This window comes from Protomyctophum bolini, assembly GCF_963924005.1.
Source record: "Protomyctophum bolini genome assembly, chromosome: 14".
Taxonomy (NCBI): domain Eukaryota; kingdom Metazoa; phylum Chordata; class Actinopteri; order Myctophiformes; family Myctophidae; genus Protomyctophum; species Protomyctophum bolini.
The window spans coordinates 34330358-34350732 of record NC_137875.1 but is presented as its reverse complement, the minus strand read 5'-3'; the positions used below and the strand labels follow the sequence as shown (position 1 = coordinate 34350732).

At 41.4% G+C, this 20375-nt stretch overlaps 4 protein-coding genes across 6 annotated transcripts in view; 3 read left to right on the top strand and 1 right to left on the bottom strand.

Moving 5' to 3' along the window:
- Nucleotides 1-224: 224 nt before the first annotated feature.
- Nucleotides 225-2879, top strand: LOC308328861 (exocyst complex component 1-like; the record flags this gene model as incomplete). The annotated part of the gene is made up of 1 exon (XM_080782972.1): nucleotides 225-2879. One exon carries the CDS (start codon nucleotides 225-227, stop codon nucleotides 2877-2879), a length of 2655 nt encoding a protein of 884 aa, XP_080639098.1.
- A 1541-nt stretch (nucleotides 2880-4420) lies between these two features.
- Nucleotides 4421-10548, top strand: LOC308328737 (uncharacterized protein). Its single transcript, XM_080782845.1, has 7 exons — nucleotides 4421-4816; nucleotides 5500-5609; nucleotides 5792-5927; nucleotides 7026-7223; nucleotides 7778-8504; nucleotides 8867-9616; nucleotides 10417-10548. Exons 1-6 carry the CDS (start codon nucleotides 4457-4459, stop codon nucleotides 9286-9288), a joined length of 1953 nt encoding a protein of 650 aa, XP_080638971.1. The 5' UTR covers nucleotides 4421-4456; the 3' UTR covers nucleotides 9289-9616; nucleotides 10417-10548.
- A 75-nt stretch (nucleotides 10549-10623) lies between these two features.
- Nucleotides 10624-17637, bottom strand: tk2 (thymidine kinase 2). 2 transcript variants are annotated; one of them, XM_080782847.1, is made up of 10 exons: nucleotides 17392-17637; nucleotides 16105-16224; nucleotides 15898-15972; nucleotides 15086-15139; nucleotides 14554-14643; nucleotides 14337-14410; nucleotides 13715-13803; nucleotides 12986-13065; nucleotides 12675-12755; nucleotides 10624-11804 (listed from the first exon to the last, which is right to left on the bottom strand). In XM_080782847.1, exons 2-10 carry the CDS (start codon nucleotides 16159-16161, stop codon nucleotides 11718-11720), a joined length of 687 nt encoding a protein of 228 aa, XP_080638973.1. In that variant the 5' UTR covers nucleotides 16162-16224; nucleotides 17392-17637; the 3' UTR covers nucleotides 10624-11717. The 2 variants fall into 2 exon arrangements, with proteins under 2 accessions (XP_080638973.1, XP_080638972.1); XM_080782846.1 differs by having other exon boundaries at nucleotides 16105-16142.
- A 1524-nt stretch (nucleotides 17638-19161) lies between these two features.
- Nucleotides 19162-20375, top strand: part of LOC308328720 (SH3 and PX domain-containing protein 2A-like) — a 63642-nt gene continuing 62428 nt past the window's right edge. For both annotated transcript variants that reach the window (XM_080782818.1, XM_080782817.1), the window contains exon 1: nucleotides 19162-19469. In XM_080782818.1, the coding sequence (XP_080638944.1) occupies nucleotides 19398-19469 (72 nt within the window). In that variant the 5' untranslated portion in view covers nucleotides 19162-19397. The remainder of the gene's footprint in view (nucleotides 19470-20375) is intronic.

Here is a 20375-nt window from a genome sequence, read left to right as displayed (position 1 = left end):
GTAGTCTGATTATGCATACACCAACCTCATATACGCTTCAGAGGAACATGAGCTGACCCTCAGAATTCATATTTTTATTCCTAATTTTACATTTAACTGTTTAAGTGTTCTACAAGAAAGTGTGGTCTATCCCTTTCAATCCTGAGTTTAATGTTTACGACGAGACCAAGGCGAGGGACGTTTTTATATAAGCACATTTCAAGAACAAGGTATTTATCTCTACCATGGAAAGTAAAGCATCCATCATAACAGCCATCAAGGATGCCCTCCAGAGGGACATCTTCACACCCAACAATGAGTGCCTCCTCAGCATTGTTAATGTTTGCAAGGCAGGAAAGAAGAAGAGCCGCTTCTTGTGTGCTACAGTTACAACAGAGAGGCCTGTCCTGGCTAAGGTGGTTATGGTGAAGAAGTCTGACAAAGGGGACTTCTACAAGCGACATATGGCATGGGAGCTTCAGGGCCTGACGACAGTGGATTCCATAGATTCAAGCAAGGAAACCCCAGATTTTAATCTTCATTTTGATAAGGTCTACTGTTGGGTGGCCAGCAGCACAGCTGAGAAGGACGCCTTCATCTCTTGCATCTGGAAGCTCAGTCAGAGTTACTTGAAGAAGAAGGTGGAGTTTGTGAACGTCAGTTCTCACCTGATTGAGGAGGAGTCTATACTAAGCAGCAAGAGTCAAAGTGTTGCCGGGGGCGACAACGACCCTCTGGATGACTACCAACAGCTGAACGCATGCGAGGAGAAGGACATCGAGAGCATGATGGAGATGTGTGAGTGCGCCATCTCCAATGCAGAGGCTTTCGCCGGAAAGCTTACCAGCGAGCTGCAGGTGCTAGATGGGGCCATCATTGAGTCCATCACAGCATCAGATAACCAGGTGAACAGCCTGATGCAGATCCTGGATGAGGCGCTGGCCAAGGTGGACACCATCGAGTGCAAGCTGAGCAGCTATGATGAGATGTTGCAGAACATCAAGGATCAGATGGATCAGATGTCCCTGAGCAACCGCCTCAACACCAACAGCAGCAAGCTGCTGGAGGAGATCCAGTTCCTGGTGAACTACATGGACCTATCAAAGGAACACGTCATGGCATTACGGGAGGGAGACCTGTCCTCCCCTAAAGGCATCGAGGCCTGCATCAACGCCTCTGAAGCTCTGTTGCAGCGCATGAGCATTGCTCTCCAGCCAGGCCATGACAAACTGATGGCTGTGACACAACAGCAGGATCTGTTCAGCGAACTGAGAGACACCTTTGCCCAAAGACTCACCAATCACCTCAATAATGTGTTTGTTCACCAGGGCCACTGCCAGAGCTCCACCCTGTCCCACCACACCATTGGGCTCACCCTGCCAAAACACAGCCCTCTCCACAGAGACTTGCTGCGCTACGCTAAGCTCATGGAATGGCTCAAGAACACACACTGTGAGAAGTATGAAGGGTTGTCTAGGACCTATGTAGACTACATGACCAGATTATATGAACGGGAAATCAAATATGTCTTTGAGGTCGCCAAGATAAAGATGGCGAGTACTACCAAGGAGGCAAGAGTCAAGTTTGCCACACTTTCAAAGAAACAGGGTGCACTCAAACAAGAAACGGAAAGCCATGGCAGCTCTGAGAAGCTGACAGGCTCGACGTCCAGCCTCAACAATTTAGCAGTGCAGGACACCAGCAGCAGATGTTCTCAGTCCTCCTCGTCTGAGATAGATGTAGTCGAACACACAAAGTTTGACAAGATATTCGAGCAGATCCTCAGTGAACTGTATGCGCTGTGTCTCGCAGAACAAGACTTCATCAGCGACTTCTTCAAGCTGCCGCAGCATCCAGCAATATCATCGCCCCTCACTCAGTCAGAAATGGAGGAATTGGATGGAGTGGTGCAGTCTAGGTGTTTTCCTCAGGGAGAATACAGACATTCCCTGTCATCAGAGATGGACATAGTATGTCTGATGAACAAGATCTTCCAAAGCATTGAGCCAGAGCTCAACAACTTCATCGCCCTGGCTGTCAAGATCGACAGCTTTCACTCGCTGTACATGCTGGTGAAGATGAATCACCACGTGTGGATGGCTGAGAATGTGAACCCTGCCTCATACCTCAGCCTCATGCTGAGAAATGTCCATGTCACTGTCAAGAGGAACTTTGACAAATGCATTTCTGGTCAGATCAGACAAATGGAAGAGGTGAAGATTTCCAAGAAAAGCAAGGTGGGAATTCTGCCTTTCGTCACAGGGTTTGAGGAGTTCACAAAATTCGCTGAAACAATCTTCCTTAACACGGAGGCACAGGGAGATGTGGACATTGCTTACATCAAACTCATTAAGGCTGTCTTCATGAATGTGGAGAAGGTAGCCAATGAAAGCCAGAAGACACCGCGGGATGTGGTGATGATGGAGAACTTTCACCGCATCTTCTCAACTCTGTCCCGTCTGAAGATCATCTCTCTGGAGAGTGAGAAGCGCGAGGCGAAGTGCAAGTACACAGACCACCTACAGTCCTATGTCATCAATTCCCTGGGCCAGCCTCTGGATAAACTCGATCACTTCTTTGAAGGGGCTAAGGCACAGGGGATTCATGACGAGGTGAGCTACCAGCATACCAACCAGGAGCTGCGGAAGGTGATCAAGAAGTACCCAGGCAAGGAGGTGAAGAAAGGCCTCAAAAACCTGCACAAGAAGGTGGGCAAACATCTGTGTGAAGAGGAGGGTCTTCTGCAGGTAGTGTGGTGCTCCATGGAGCAGGAGTTCATCCGTAAATACAAGCACTTTGAAGACCTGATTGGCCGCTGTTATCCTGAATTTGAAATCACCATGGACTTTACTATCCAAGACATCCAGGAGTACTTCTCTTGCATCGCCCAGTCTCATTAGGCTATCCACTTTTTAACACATCCATGCATTTCAAGCAAAATAATCAGACTGCGCTCTAATTCACTGCTTCCCAAACACTGGGTCAGGACCAATTTGTGGGTTGCGGACCCACACATTGTTTGTGGGTCCGCCCGGCCGAGCAAACACCTCATTTCTCTTTTGGGCCTTGAACAAAAAGGTTTGGGAACCAATTAGGTGAGGAAGAGAGAAGGGAACAAAGACTTGGAAGAAATGCTGTAATTTCTTGACTGTGAACTGTATTCGCTGTTTATCATTTCTATAATATTGATTTAAATTCTGGGTGTAAGGAAATAAATTGGGTATTGTTCCATCTGCCAGGCCAAAGGCTGGGGATGGAAATAACGATTTAGGAGGTAACTGTATTACTACTAGTACATTTATAATGACTGCACTTATATGTCTTGTGTAGACTTGTAGTTGTGTTTGCCTATGTTGGACATTATTGTATAGGCTACAGCAGGGGTATTCAATTAGATTAGGCCGGGGGCCACAACTGTAGAATGATTGTGTGTGGGGGGCCGCACAGTGTGCGCGCGAAGCGCGGAAATTTGTGGTTTCTCAAAATGCTTTTTGTGCTCAAACACGAAGATTTATGTATATTTCCGAACAGTAATGAGCAGGGTAATATGCCTATACAGGTATATGCCACCTTAGAATAGATGTAGGCCTAGACCCATTTGACAGTGCATAAACAGCATTGCTTTGACATTAACGACCATCAGCTGGACGGACACACACACACACACACACAAACATTACATAGAGCAGTGATTCCAAAGTGGGGTTCGGGGTCCGGGGACCCCCAGGGTCCTTGAGGCAGTTCCAGGGGGTCCCCAGGGAAATGGTTTGGAATCAAATGGACCCTTATGGGTCTGTAACTCTGAGAGTGTACAAATGGAACCAAATGGACCCTAACAGGGTTTATTATTGTGAGAATGATGGCTTCCATTTTCGCAACTTTTCAGGACTAGAAAGCCTGCAGTTTCTATTAGCTTGGATTCTCCATTGATGTCACTGTTGGGTGGGTTTCTGAACTGCCCACAGCCCTCCTATGTGACACAGACCGAGTAGAAAAAAATGTGTCATTTTATCATGATCATTAGTGAGGACCTATTATATGAAGATAGGTTGAAAAGTGGTCCTTTAATGATTACCGTCATTATGGTAATCTCACAATTAATATCGCACACACCATACCTGTAACTTTTATTAGCCCTATTATTCTAAAAAAAAAAAAAAAAAAAAAGGTTTTTTTTTTTTTTTTTCAAAATTCTTCCAGGGGCCACAAGGAGGCGCTCCGCGGGCCACATGTGGCCCGCGGGCCGCCAATTGAATATCCCTGGGCTACAGTCTGTGTTTGTCATAACAACAGCTCTCTACCACCATCTACTGACAGAACTAATATTACAGGAGGAGTCGCCTCGTCAAACAGCATTCTTCTCATACTGTCACATTAACAGTACACCCACACTGTTATATTCACTTCCTCATTGATTCGGCATGCTTTTATAAACAGAACCGACGCCAGGATTAGCGTTCTCTCTGATATAAAAACGATGAAAAACGGACCGGCGGAGGGGGGCGACGAACAGCCGGGGATCATGTCTCGCAAAGAGATTTTAGAAGATTATATCAAATATTACAGTCACACTTGGAGCGGTCACGGGAAAGTTTGTAATGACGCCGGGCTGATAACGAAAGCTGTGCAGTTTTTGCTGTCGGAAGAAACCGAATCGAGGGAAAGATTCGAAACTTTGCCCTTCTATCAGATCGTCTGCGAGGGAATAAGTGAAGCTGCCGCTGCCAGAGACTGTAGAAGATACTTGAAGGGCTTCATCAAAGCGGCAGAAGTCCTGGAGCGGCTCTGCGTCAACCTTTTCCTCTATCCGTGGAAGAAAGAATTCAAGACCATAAAGGTTCGATCATCAAGCTATTTATTTGTCGAACTTTTTTGTTTTGTTATACTCATTATGCAGAATGTCCCATTTCACAAGTTAACTATTCTATTATGTCTAAAAAGCCTTTGAAAATAGCAGATCAAGCTCACAACTGTGAGATTATAGGTAGGCTATAACTTTGAAATAGTGGTAAATGTTTGTTTTGTAATCAAATTCAATAAAGTAAGTTTTCAAATGCCGGTCATTTGTTATTTAATTGTCGAACGTTTTTGTTTTGTTTCATTCTTTCCTTCTATTCCTTTCTTTTTTTTTTCTTGGTAGAAGTGATTATTTTGTATAGCCTACTTGTAGACAGTATAGATTGGATATCTATTTTGGATATTGGATTGAAATTAATGATGATGCATAATGTGATGATTATCACTTTAAATGTTGCAGTTAAAATGCAATGTATTTTGGATAGATTATTGTAGGCTGCATCATAATGTAGGCCGTCTATAGTTTTATCTTATCTCTTACTTACTGGCCAATGTTTGACACTTCCTGCATGTTTACTGGAAGCATTGATTCCTCTGGTCATAAACCAGAGGAATTCATTTTCTACTCATAGCAGACAGCTTTCTTTCATTTAAGACCAGAGAAAACTGTACAAAAACAGACGTCTGTAAGGTTTAATAAATCATGCCGTTTGTCTCTGTCAGACCTGTACAGGCGCATTTGTGTACAGTCTCCTGGCTGTTTTCAGCAACTCCACCATCCAGTCAGTCCTGGCTTTAATAGGCTATCTGCCTGATACAGACACACAACAAAGGTAGGACAAAGTTAATTACACCCAGCCTTTGAAGAAATCTGTCATGTGAAAGACTGCACTTAACACTAAAACATTTCAGATACGACTAAAACTAAATTAAAATGTATATTCAAAAGACTATGACTAAAACTAAATCAACAGCTGGTACCAGTCTAGTGCAGTTACATTGTGTTTTGCTGTAGGACCAGCAGCCAGTACAGACTCAGTGAGGAGGCTGACCCTGACAGAGCTATGGCACTGGGCTTTGAGCTGCTGTTGGCCCGGCTGGAATGTCAGCACATCCTGAGTCTCACAGAGCAGGCTCAACAAGGACCACAGGTAAGGTAACTGGGGGCCTTTAGCCCATTGAGACCTGAGGCCCATTCTGAAAATGCTTTCTAAATCAGTAGTTCTCAAACCCTTTTCTTGCCAAGGACTTCCAAATTGATATGTATTTGGCATTAAATCCAATTAACAAAAAATATATTGTTTGTTTTGACACTGTTTGTTTTACATCATTACATCACCTAATCATAGCAACATGAGTTAGACTTTAATATATTAGAGTTAGATTAATAGAGGTTGTAAGATGATAAGAGCGCCCCTCACTTCATACGGGTGTGATTTTTGAGGAGCGCTAGACCCTCCTATACACAGGTTTAATGTTTGTCTTTAGTTCAAAGTTTGTTTAGTAAACGCATTGACAATAATTTGAAAATCATAATGTGTCGTTTATACATATTGTCTCTTTATTGTTAATGGCGTTTAATGTCTGTGTTGGCACTGTTTGCTTTACATCACCATAACATCACCTAATCAACATGAATTAGACTTTAATATATTAGCGCCCCTCACTTCACACGGGAGTGATTTTTTAAAACACTTTCAAGACTTTTCATAAATAGCAGATGTACAAGCTTATACAAGTGAGCTTGTACGTATATCTGCTATGTTTGAGAACCACTGTTCTAAACCACTGTTCTAAATCCAAAGAGTTTTCTGAAAACCTTTGCTATCTATTATTACAATTGTGAAGTTGGTAGCCAATGAAAAGCGCCAAAAGATGTGAACTTGGTAGCCAATGAAAAGCGCCAAAAGATGTGAACATGTCCGCCACTAGCCAATGAAAAGCGCCAAAAGATGTGAACATGTCGTCAGAGCTCTCAGCCCCTCCCCTTGCGAGCCTGCAATTTCATCCCTCTCTCTCCGAGACCCGCAGGAGAACACAAACAAGGAAGGAAGGGCATTTCTGCCACGGAGTGCGTGGCGAAGTAACTCTGGGATTAGAGTGCCCGCGCGAAGCGGGCGCGAAATTCTAGTGTAGATACAATCTAAAATGACACCGATGCTTTCCCCCGATTTTAAAACTGGATCTGCCTGTCTGTGTGCCCGCCTTGTCTGAGTCACATCATAACCATTGTTAAATTGACATGGCAGGACTGGGCAGAGATTCTTCAGAAGAGAGCCAGGCATCATGGTGGCAGCCACACCGTAGAGTCCTTAGGACTGCCTTCAGAGACGACAACAACAGCTGGACAAGAGAACGACCAGATAGGAGAGGAAGAGGAGATGGAGGAGGAGGAGAATGAGGAAGAGGTCGACTCGAGCAGGAAGGAGCCCAACCAGGCCTCACAGGTGTGCGAACATATACATACATTTACAAATAAATAAGTAAAACTCGTTCTATTGTGTTCACCCAAACAATTACTTATTTTCTATAAATTACACACCCCAACTTTTTTGTCACATTACTTAGACAATAATTTGATGGCCGAGTTGGCTTGCTTAGGAATGCGACGGGGAAAAAACAAAACAAAAAACAGTATTTTTGGGGGGGTGAACTACTCCTTTAAACAATGGAGGGAGACAGGAAACATTAAGGGTGGGTGTCATTTCATACAGTATGTTGTTATGAACCATATTTGAAACCATGTGATTTCAGGAATAATGCCATGGAAAAGGTCCTCTTTTGAAGCATTTAGAATATTAGTGGATATTTACTTTCTCTGCACAACACTGTAGCTTCCACCAAAAAGAATGAGCTCACAGAAAGTATACATAAAGTATGAATTTTCTTACGTGTTTCTTATGTGATATTATATGCAGTACAATGGAAATTATGTAACATCACAGAATAAACACGATACGTAATGCATATTATAAACAGATATTGTGTTTGTGTTTTCCAGGTACCTCTCTCTCTGGAGGCGAAGCCTAAAGTCAAACCTAGGCGGCGACAGGGATCTGCAGCAATGTCCTCCACCAGGCATTTACTCAACGAGGACAGATCCATCTTGGAGATGCAGAGGAACTACCCTGACCTGGCCATCAGGGGTCGACCTCTTCTACGAAACAAAACACGCACAGGAAGCAGCAGCAGGAACAGTATTAAAGCGGTTACTGTGGAGACTGATAGTAAGGGTAGTGGCAGTAAAACTGCCAACATCGCTAGTAGCGATCATACTAATGAAGTCAAAGCTGCTAGTGTTGATAGTGTTGATGAAGCTGATAATGTAACTGGTAATAATGTTACCACAACTACCACGACTAGTAGAAGTGACAGCAAAGCAAGTAAAATGCACAGCGACATTAATGCCGATGGCAAAGCAGGCAACCAAGTTGCAAGTGTTGATAGGAAGAATAGTAGTACGAGTAATAGTAATATTGTCAGCAGCAGTGATAAAAGCAGAACTGGTGGTGATACCATCGGCGGTGATACCATCAGCAGCAGTGATAAAAGCAGAGCTGTTGGTGTCTCTTCTGAAAGTGATCTTAGTGGTCCTGCTGCCATTTCTATGCACATCACACTGAGAGCTGGGGCACACACCTCAGAAGACAAGACTCTGAAGTTTGAAGATCACAGACCAGAGCCTCTTCCCAGGGCTGTAGCAAGGAGAGGGGACCAGTCTTCAGGAGGTAAAGTCAAATTCACCCGGAAATAACAGTTATTTCTAAGTTTTTTTTTATTCTACGAAGTATAAATTAGGCTTTAAAGCCTAACGGTTGCAAGGAGTTAACGCTAAAACCATCTCGACCCTTTGGTGTGGTTTGGGCCATTGAATTCCATGCGTTGAATCGCTAGGGAAGACGCACGTCAACGTGCAACAGGACATATCACACCGCAGGGACAACGCTAAAACCGTCTCGAGTCGACCCTTTGGTGTGGTTAGGGAGAGCGTCATCTGTAACATCTGGCAAGTGGGGTTACATTTTGTGTAAATATAAAGTATAATAAGTTTCACCTTTTAATTTAAATGTCCATATTCTGTCTGCTGCAGGTCTGCCAAAGAGTGTATTGTCCAGCAAAGAGCAACCTTCCACGAGTTCCATAGAAGGGGAATATCTTGCACAGAGAATAGGTCACATCCACCAAGAGAAAAAAGCATCAAGGAGAAGAGATGGGGAGACAAAGAATGAAGAAAAAAAGAGAACATGCGAGAAGGATGAAGAGGACAATGTGCCAGCCCTACAGAACGTCCGGTATTCGTTCGAGGAGAGTGTTGATGAAGATGATGAGGGCTCTTATCCAGGTCAGGGTGGACCGAGAGAGGGGAACCAGCCAATACTGTGTCACCCCTCTGCAGTGATCACCTGCAACATCACCGACTGTCACAGCTGTAAGGAAGAAGAGGGAATTGGTGGAGGAGAAAGCGCAAGTAGGAGCAAATCACCATCACAAAGTCATGGACTATTTATATAATTCATATGTATAATTCAGTCAACTATACAGTATGTATGGAATGTGTTGAACCTATTGACAGTTTGTATGTCTTCATGGATTTTTACTCATGACAGCCTATTAGACTGAATATTGCCATAATGCTTGTTATAGCACCTTTTGTTGATGGCAAGGTGATGTGGCACTATTCTCAGGAGAAAGATCTTAAGTTTTTGTGCTTAAGGTTATACGGGTGACATTTTGAATGTATTGAGTATTTTAAGATTTTATTTCTGGATTGTGTTTCAGATCCACTGCTGTAATTTGACTGAGACCTGATTTTGTATGTGCATTGTGCAAAGTGCCTTATGTTCTGTGCAGTGTTGCCAACTTAGCGGATTTGTCGTCATATTTAGCTTCTTTCCAGACCCCCCTAGCGACTGAATTAGTGAAAAGCTTCTGGCGAGAAATCTAGCTTTTTTCCCCTGGTGAATTGGGGACAAATCGTGTTGACAGGCGCCAGATATGCGCCAGAGATAAAATCTTTTTTTTTTTTTTTCTCAGCCTCAAATCCGCGAAATTGGCAAAACTAAAAGTGGTCGGCGCGTCTAGTCTGGCTCACAGGTCACAGCAGGCTCAGTGGCTTCCTCGGCTCGGTTATGTGCACACTGCACAGACTGTCTACCAGTGCTTCCTCCTTTCTTGCTCTGCCTACTTGCCTAGGCGAGTGCGCTCCGGTGCGGTATTCCCGAACGCGCCCCTCGAGCTCGACAGAGCAAGAAAGGAGGAAGCACTGGCAGCTCAGTTTAGTCTGCTAGTAAAAATAAAATACACACTCGGATGCATAAAGTATTAACCTTCTAATTCCTGTATGGATCGGAACAAAATAGCGTTCTAAACATTAGTTGAATTGAGGTATGTTTTTTTTAAATATTACAATGAGTTTAAACGATGTGTTATCAAATGAAGAGATGATACAAACTAAGTGCACATAAATGACAAATGTTTTTCTGGGCTGGCTACATATTTTCGTTGCTAGGGGCGCAAAAAAGTCGCTAGGGGCGCAAAAAAGTCGCTAGGGGCGGCGCGCGCTACGCGCGCGCATATCCCACCCCTGGCGACTTTTAGCGACTTTTCGAGGAGCCACTAGCTACTTCCGTTACTGGAGAGTTGGCAACACTGGTTCTGTGCCTCCTGCTAATGATGTCTGAAGTGATATGTTTTACAAAGGCAAGCTGGCCTTAACTGTTCCAGGAGATCTGTGGGGGTGTGGGCCAACTCTGATGTGAGATCCACTCCCTTACACATTACTTAGAATAAACCAAATCCTGTGATAGTTTGATGTGTTCATTAGATAGCTTCAGTCCATCCAAACAGTAAATTGACATTGAAATGTATTTAGCAGCAATATTTTACAATGCAGACATTGCAGATAGTGTAATTTAAATTGCTTCAGTCCATCCAAGCAGTAAATTTACTTTATTCAAACAATATCTAATTCTAGGATTTCTATATTAGCATCAGATCATTTTCAAATCTACTAAAAGGAACACAGTTTACTACTAATAAGAAAAAAGTGTAGTTCCCATTAGCTTCTATTTGGGAAAGATTTTGTTTTATCTTGTGCAATAGAAAAAGACCCGAACATTGTCAATAGGATTACAGTAAGCCATACTACTCTTTACATACAAGTTTGTTTAAGTTTATTGATTCATCTCTGAGGATAAACTGATAGCCCATCTCAATGGATACAAATAATGAGTAATCCATGCTTAACCCTGTAGTAAATCCTGGTTAGCCATGGAAACTATACTAATGGCATACATGGCTACTTTGGTCCAGAACATATAAGAAGTAATAGGGTACATTCGGTGACAGACGTTGTACTTAGGTCTCTCGGTTTGAAATCCTCTACGAGGCATCAAGCTTGACTGGGCGTTCAAATAAACACAATTGACCACGTTTGCGACAGGGAAGCTGGACGCGGGAGGGCATTCTTTGTCTCCCTTACAATCCTACATAATAGCAAATAATCATACAACATGGTTATACAGTATGTATTCCGGAACATTGGAACAGATTAAAGTTAAAAGAAATGTCAAGATGATGGTCCCATTATTACTGCACTACTACAGTATTTTCACAGGTACAAAAAATCTTGTTTTAATGCCTTATGGGGGCAACTTCAAGTGCTAATATTGATAGCAAAACATTTACTATATTAATGCGGTCATAAACATGATTGTTGTCTAAATTGCGTTTTTAGTCACATGACAAGTTTAAAATCGAGTCTGGAGAAAACATAACGCAATGAAAAGCCATGATTCAGATTATTTGTCCTTTTTGAAAATCTAAAGGTAAACAAACAAGAGATATTTTGTATTATTGACCTGAAAAATAATGGCCAGACTCACTATATAAAATAAATAAATAAATAATGTTCTTTCCAGAGCACAAACTGTTTGTGTGTATCAGATGTGATTGGCTGCTAGAATCTTGTCTCTGTTCTCCTCAAACTGGTGAATCATCTTCTGAAGGTCATGGTCAGCAGGTATGACCTGAATGGAGGAGAGATACACCATTATTGTATTCAATTATTAGGCTGAAATCATTCAGACCTGGAAAGCAACCGTGTAGGATTTATGTTTTTCAGAAAACTGTAAAAAGAAGCTTTAGAAGGCATTAAGCTGCCGTCGGGCAGAAACCTCTTAGCTCCATTTTCTTCATACTACACTACAGTGTCACACAAAAGCACCAAAAGTTTCAGATCCACAAGCTCAAAAAGTGTAGCGTTTTGAGTTTGTTGAAAAATTATAATAATATTAGGCACTCACAACAGAGGCTTTTTGCAATGTTCACGCAACCAAGATGTGATATTAACACAGAGGTGACACAGATACTTACATTACATTTGGTGGTTGCGTGTCTTGCGCCTACAAGTTATGTACTGTACATTACTCAAGAATGAGCAAATGTATGACCTATTTCTCACTTTACATTCTATCAGAAACTGCATAGTTAATAGTTTTCTTGTGACCCTACCATTAACATCCTATGCTCCTTATGCTTTAAGTAGCATGTGACATGTCAAACTACTGAAACTATGGGGTTTTCATGATTTTGAATCCATTCCAAGCAATAGCTTTGCACAAAAAACTCCTCCTAAAAACAGCCATAGCCACTTGCCCAGTGGCAGAGGGAATGTCCCACGGGCCCTGATGCGAGATTGACAGCCCAGGCCCATAAGTTTGACATTTTTGCCTTATATTGTTAATGTTAATGGTAGGGTCACAAGAAACCCCTATAAAAAATTGCTCAATACTGACAGCCGGTCAGCAAGTGGATTCATGAATGTATGTTATACTATTTAGACAAAAAAAGACTATACAAAATGTCCAACCCCACAAGCCCTGCTATCAGTTACTCACTAAGACAGGAGCAGGAAGTGCAAAGGAAGTGCGGTTGATTAGCCAGTCTTCATACAGCTGGTGGATAGACTCTAAATACTCCTGGGCAGACAGATAGACACACACACAGTGAGACAGATCCTCTGTAAGTTGGCGTTTGTGACAAATGGACTGAAATTGATAGTAGTTGACTTACGTATTTAATTAACTACAGCAAACTTACATATACGTATCTAATAACCTAGACATATGTATCTAATAACCCAACCAGACTTTTGCCATTAACATCATTACAACATAGCACACATTAGCATCTATGTGATTGGTCTCACCAGAGGAATGACTTTCTCCTCCTCCCTGCATCTCTGTTTTAGCCTCTCATAGCAGATCTCAGGAGAACTTTGGAGGTAAACTGGAGAGCAAGAAAGATGAAGAAAAATGAAATGAGGGTCAATAGAGGGAAATGTGCATGCATAGAGGGTGGCAAATCGAGTATTTTAACGTCATTTAATGCAATCAGATAGGACTTTTCAGTTTGGATGGATGAAAGTCAAGGCCAGAAAATAGTTTTTTGCCATTTCAGTAGGCATTCCTGCATAACTTCTGGGTATGATGATGTTGTCACGTGACGTGACATAAAAGAAAAAGTGAAACTAGCTGATCTAAAAGCTCACAATGAAATTGGTTCTCTAGTTTGAAAAAAAGACTGCATTCCTTTAGGAAATAAAAATTATGAAACATGTAAAAACAAGGTTCCTGCCCTGTTTCTACTGTAGAAAGAAACAAACCCATGTTGAAAACAGTCAATAGAGGCCTTGCACAGAATGTTTCTAGTTGTTTCTTTCAGCATGGCTGTATGTAACCCGTAATAAACTTTGTTTCTTCCAACATGGAGGATAAATGGCCATGATGATGTTGTGCACCGAAAATAGTAGATCTACAAGAATCATGAGTTGAGCTTGTAGATCGGCTATTAGTATTAATGCATACAAGTATGCATACATACTCCATGAAAGGCCTCTATTGGGGTTTCACATGAAAGCTTTCTGCTGCATTCTCACCAATCAGATCAACAGGAATAGATATGTTAGTCATGATCCAATCAAACCACTCGCTGAGAACGGCATAGTCCACCTCAGGCATCTTCCCACTGAAAAACACAGGAGATGGGTTCAGAAAATCTACTTCAAACGTGAAAAGGACTTTCATACTGTGACACAGTATACACTGAAGGGAGGGAAGCTGCAGTTGGGGAGGGAAGATGCAAGTTGGCATAAATGTGTAATTTGAAGTCGGTATGCTCATAAAGATTTGCTACTATAAATGAAAGCCAATAAATATTAAAGAACGTTGTACTGGGCGTAGCATCCCATAGGCCATTATTTTATTGAATTCCCAAGTTTTAACAGTAGCAGTTGCAACTTTTGAACTCTCTTTTGTAAAATTGCCAAATTGGAATAGGAAACTCCATTGCGTTGCCTTAGTGTCTTGTATCTCACCGGTACAGGCTACCACTGTGAAGCTAGAGGCTCATTTCCATATGTGGACAACAGAGTAGCTGTTCTAAACTCTACATTATAATAAATAGCTCTTCTGAAGAGTCCGGGCCTGTAATCTTACTCCCATCCCCTCCGAGTATAATGGTTCTGAGGCTGCTTACTAGGCTTCCAGAGATCAAACTACCTTTTATAGAGGTTTTCCACAAAGATGTACTTGGCACTGAAGATGGACCTCTCCATCATCCTCACGGGATCATTCTAGAAACAAAGAGAAACCACTCAGTACCACAGCTAGCTAGCATCACCACCAATAAACATCATATTTAATCTATCCTTCCTCTGACGCATGTGTGCACCTGCGTGAGAGAGATGCAATTGTTGAAAGGTATTCAGAGACTTACGATGGCTGACAGGTGTCTGTCTAGCATTGTCAGTTGTATATATGATTGTAATGTGATGCCCCATCGTGTAGGATCCTGGTACATCAGTCCCTGGAGGATACACAGAGAAACGTAACATAACATAGCTACTCAACGGGACAGGGGCTCACTGGAAATTTGATAGGGCGACTTCTCAGGATGGCTAATACAAAATGGCCACATGTGGAATCTAACTTGACAAGATATTACACTACTCGATGATGGTTTTCATCACTTCACTATAGAGACAAAAATGCCATGAGCCAATAGTCATTGCAGTCTGCATATAATGTAGTGATTTAGTCACAGAATGTACAGTTATTGTAGGCTGTGAAGTAGCTGCTAGATTGCATGATATAATAGACTCAGTAGCCTGTAACTGGGATGGGTCCATTATGGTTCAGATCTGTCACTTTGAACCTTTTTTATAGAAAAATAAATGTATACTGAAAAATTATTATTAACAACAACAATAATAATAATATCTATCTGACAGTGAATTCATGTACAGTACCAAAGGGTTGTGTCCTCTGACGTTCCTCCATTTAGAAATTGGCTCCGTTAAGACCTGGTGTAATAGGACAAGAAAGGAGCATGGAAGAAGAAATAAATAATAATATAGAAGAAAACTATATCTACCGGTAACGCATTTTGTTTGTCTGATAATAATTGTTCCATGGTTGTCAAAAGTGGCAGGTAACAGCTGTACAGTACAGTATAATTACTTAACATAATTTTGTTCCACAGTATCCAAAACATGGCAGCCATGGTATCTTTTAATCTCATTCATGTCTTGGGTGTGATCTATAAGATTGGAGCTGAGCTAATGCCATTATGCCAGATCACATTCATATATTTTGTAAAATTGCACAATGGGGTAAAATATGGCATTGATATGTTTACTATTTACTGTTTAGCAAAGGCAAAAATATTAGATGTCATACTTTGCATTAAGCAAAACAAAGAATTGAAGTCTATACCATTGCATACGCAATGTAGCTGCAAAGCTTACACCAAAAGTAGCAATACCCAAGGCATTATTTACTGTGAATATATATGACGATAATGCACTGGTTAAGAGGGATGGATGCAAACTACAGTAACAGCATCACAATAACAAAACAGAGAAGATGCCACTTTATATTATTGTCTGTCATTTCTGCCATAGCCATTTTGTTTTTAACATTTTGTCTTTTCATATCATTCATTATATTTAAGTAATTTGTTTAGCCCCGATATATTTTTTAGTTTTATGACATTTCCCTGTTGTGTTTTTGACAACTGCAAAGTTTTATCATCAGAATGTGATCCTTGCCTTTGTCTTACCTCTATATTGCTAGTTTTACTGAAATACTCCAGACATGTGGTCTTTCCACTGGCAATGTTGCCCTCTATACAGATCTGAAAAAACACAGAGACATGGATTCTCTAAATTTAGTCATTTTTTAATAAAAGCATAAATGGATCGTGTCAAGAAATCCAGCCATTTAAATGTATATTAAAAACAAAAATCCAAGGAGTAGAGACACCTACCACTGTTTTCTTCTCCTCTCCATTCCGTACTAATTTTCCTTGGGAGGAAGATAACATTGTGAGATAAGACTTCACTTTCCACACCTCCCAGTGCTGGCCTCAATCAGGATAAGAAGCAAACTAAAGCAAAGCCAGTGAACAAAATTATGTTAATATAGGTGTAGCAGGCAATTAGGTGAAGCAAGTTTATGGTGAGATTATGGTAAGCCATAACAACAAGAGTGTAAATAGTCGGATCTGAGAGGCTGAAATGGTACGTGTGTGGAACTCAAGTTGTTATTCCCAGCTGTCCCATAGCTTCAGGTAACAATTATGTTCTTTATGGTAGTGGTTCACAACCTGCGGGTCGGGACCCCCACATGATTGATTGATTGATTGATCCCAGATAACAATAAAGTGACAATTTAAGGACTTTTAATACCCAATACAAAAATTATTTAAAAAGACCATTACTGCATCAAACGTAATCAACAAACGATGCTATAAAAACTGGTTAAACTTTGGCCTGAATTGTCAAATAATACAATTAAGAGGAAAACTTTTTGGAATAGCCAGTCAAGTACTGGCTTGACTGTACTGACAAGTACTGGCTTGACCAGCAGTACAAGTACACTAATAGATGTAAAAGATCGGCAATTTTCACAGATCTGTGGATGTGCTTGTCAGGGTGGATTATCTGATTATTTTGGGGGGGTCGCAGCCTTTGAGAACAGCTTGTTTCGGTTTCAACCTTCTTGTTATCTTGACTTGAACATCCCAGTTGGGGGGAGGCATGATGCTTTGATTGCAGATGTTTCACCAAGTGCCACCCATTCAACATGGAACAGAGCAGAGCTTAATTGGGGCCAGGGATTTTAAAGTCTCTCTCTCTCTCTCTAAGTGAATTTCTGATAAAAAAAACTATATATATAATATATATAATTAAACACAATATATAAACTAAATGCTGATGAATATAGATTCCCATCAAGCGCGAGAGAGAGAGACACAGACAGACAGAGATATCTATCTTGGGATATTTTATCGATTTGATCAACTACTACATAGAGTCTATGTAGTATTTGATCAAATCGATAAAAATAGACTAAAGACTAATAGACTAAAGACTATCATAGTCCCAGTCTAAAGCAGTAGCCTACCAACAGCTATCATTTGAGGAAACTATAGACAACGAATATGTACCCCGTCGTTTATATCCCATGTGTACGACACTGTACGTGTTAGTTTAGTAATTGCCATTGGTTGCAAAGTAAGTATATAAAGACGAATTGATTTAATTTCACTCACTAGTCTGCGCAGTCCTGCTGTGTGCTCTTGTCTGTATTATGAGCCCCCGGGCGCTCATCCGATGAGTTAACAGTATTTTACACAAAGATGAAACTATAGTACAATTAAAAGGTGTTGGCGTAACAGATCTCCACAAGGCCTTCATACAGTGACGCGATACGTACATCTCGCATGAAAAGAAACGCGGTTAGAAACATACAATAACACGTTAAGAGTCAAAACTAGTAGTAGACATTGAGACAACATAAAAACGGAACCAGGAAGAAGTCGGCACAGGGATGCAGTCACGTGTCATGGTGTCATCAGCACATTGGAGGTATGATTGCATTGCAAACTAGCGGCCACAAGTGGTGGAAAGAGTACCTACTTACCGCATGTAAGTTTGACTGGTCTGATTGATTGAATTTTAATACTTAATTAACAGGGGAAAAGGAAGGGGGGGGAAAGTACAGTTCAATGCAACGTCTGCTAAGAGGAATTATAACCCAAGAAAGCATATGGCTGGCTTGTTTCCATTACTACCATTAGGTTACTTCATATTCAATTAATCTTAAGTAAAAGTATCAATACCATGGTATTGATACTGATTGATTGAATAGATATATATGTCTATTCAATACTGAAATCAATGTAGAAATACTATGAGAAATACTTGGTTAGTCCTACATTTACTTGAGTAAAACAAACAGTATTGACATCACAATGTACTTCAAGTAACTAAAGTAAAAGTATTCATTATATTTGTCTCTGACTGAGATGTAGTGGAGTAGAACTAAAAGTATTGAAAAAGGTAAATGTATTTGCTTGCTGTTTATTGACTCCTCCGCTAGAGGGTGACAAAGTCATTGGAGAAGCAGATCTCTGATATTGCTGTACCCCCCCTCCCCCCCCTCCCTCATTTATCTAAATATTGTAGGTATTTGGAGATTTGTGTGTCTGTTTTATATGCATTTGATCGTGTGTCTGCTTTCCCTCTGCGTGTATGACTGACTAATATGATTTTTATTGCTGTATTGGGCTGTGTTGTATTAGCCTAACTTAGGATATCATTCCATATTTGTGTTGGCATTGTAGCCTACAGTGGTACTGAACACTGGCTCCTGGACAATATTCACATCCTCTTGGAATGTTTGGTTCCTTCTTGTGGTTTTTATGGACTAAGTGATCAGCCTTTTATGCATGGGTTGGGTGATGAACCCAGTTCAGCCCTTGGGGTTTAATAGTGCTTATCCCATCTTATCTGTTGTTTAGACAATTCTATACCCTTGCCGCCAAAACAGTCTGAGGAAGTCTGAAAAGATTTGTCTTAATTTGGAAAACATAATGTCAAACGTTCCCCATGAAGGATAAACTTTTTCATAGTAAAAGAAAAATCTATCTTCAAGACTACTATAATAGGCTACAACTCAAATGTTTCCTTCCTCAGTAACAGTCTTCCCTCCTTTTGTCATTTTAAGTTTAAGCAGAGTAGAAGTTTAAGCAGAGTAGAAAAAAAGAGCCCAGTGAAGGATACACTCGTTCATATAAAAAAAAACTATACTACTATAATAGGCTACTCAAATTTCTCCTTCCAGTCTTTCTTCCCTCCTCTTGTCTTGAAGTTTAAGCAGAGCAGAAAAAGTACTGCAGACCGTAGTAGTAGAGTACATCCAGAGTACATCCCATGCTTGGCTCTGGAGGTCCAACCCCTCTTGAAGGAGGAGTAGACTCTTTGGAGGCGCTTTAAACGCCCCTGTGTTGTGTTATTACTCTGACACATTGACAGGAGATCCCTCAGCGAAGACAGACCTCCTGGCTGGCAGGGCAGCATTATCACATCTTGACTACAACTTTGTTTTTAGTTTTTCCTTCTTCTTTTTCTGTGACTGCTCTCTCTTTCCAGCGCATTTCCCCCATGACTTCCAACCATTGCACACCGTTGCAGCTTTTTCATGGGTGACCAGCCAGCCGTGCAGGACTTACAGCTTCATTCGTTGGTGTAAATCACACAGCCTTGACCTGTCAAGATGCAGCTCCGTACTGTTCATGAAGTTAACGTGGTGGACGTGCAGAAACGAAGGAATCCCTCCAAACACTATGTAAGTGCTGTTCAAACTCTGTATGTCTGTCAAAGTCCCTTTTCTATGCAAAAAGTGTGTCACACACACACACACACACACACACACACACACGCCTTTGCTGACTTGCTGTTCAATGTTGACTGAGTGACAAATCCTAGTGGCATTTACCAGTGCTGAGTATAATGCTATATAAAGTCTCTTGGGACACACGACTGCAGCAGCAGCTCTGGGTCTCAGTGGAACTAGAAAAATCAATTGGGTTCAATAGGATTAATTAACCCGAGAGTTGGGGGATCAATTGAACCATCTCTCACTCGCTGAAAGGGGTCTCACCGAGAGGCCACTATACGATAGGCACAGCACAGAGACTGTCCCTTGGGAGGAGGAAGGCACATGGAGAAGATGATGGGTCAGTCAGTCAGTCAGTATGGGGAAGTCCCCTAAGAGAGGGGGGAGATCAAATCTCATTATCTATGAGCTCAGCAACTGGAAATGCTCATCCTGTTTTAGAGAGAGAGGAAAGAAGAAACTCTTTGTCTTTCGTCCGCAAGGTTCAAGTGTTACTTCCTTCCACGAGAGGGACGTCTGCCGGAGGCACTGGGACCCAGAGTGGTCAAATGGCAGCTCCAATTGTTTACACACACTCAGACAGGAGATGTGTGGAGAGTGGAGAGAGGAGGATGGGACCTTTTGTTTCCATTTACCTTGTGTGTTTTCATTCGTCGATTCACTTTTTAAATTATGAATTTAAACTAAGGTCTATGGTATATATGTCACAACCTGGCTATCAACGGCCAGGTTAGTGTTGTATAACAATTTAGCAGAGTGTATCTTGGAACCATAATTATGACCACACTGCCCCTCCCCAGAGAGAAATCAATAATATTGCATGTAATTATAAGCTACCAATTCTATTATAAATAT

Bases quoted from the DNA above. Each gene is read 5' to 3' on its own strand.
- LOC308328737 (XM_080782845.1), top strand. From the start codon at position 4,457: ATGAAAAACGGACCGGCGGAGGGGGGCGACGAACAGCCGGGGATCATG. The intron at 5,928-7,025 runs GTAAGGTAACTG...TTGACATGGCAG, and splicing joins AGGCTCAACAAGGACCACAG to GACTGGGCAGAGATTCTTCA. The intron at 8,505-8,866 runs GTAAAGTCAAAT...TGTCTGCTGCAG, and splicing joins AGGGGACCAGTCTTCAGGAG to GTCTGCCAAAGAGTGTATTG.
- tk2 (XM_080782846.1), bottom strand. From the start codon at position 17,557: ATGTACGTATCGCGTCACTGTATGAAGGCCTTGTGGAGATCTGTTACG. The intron at 14,644-15,085 runs GTACTGTACATG...TGTATCCTCCAG, and splicing joins TCAGAGGACACAACCCTTTG to GGACTGATGTACCAGGATCC. The intron at 14,411-14,553 runs GTAAGTCTCTGA...CTTTGTTTCTAG, and splicing joins ACAGACACCTGTCAGCCATC to AATGATCCCGTGAGGATGAT.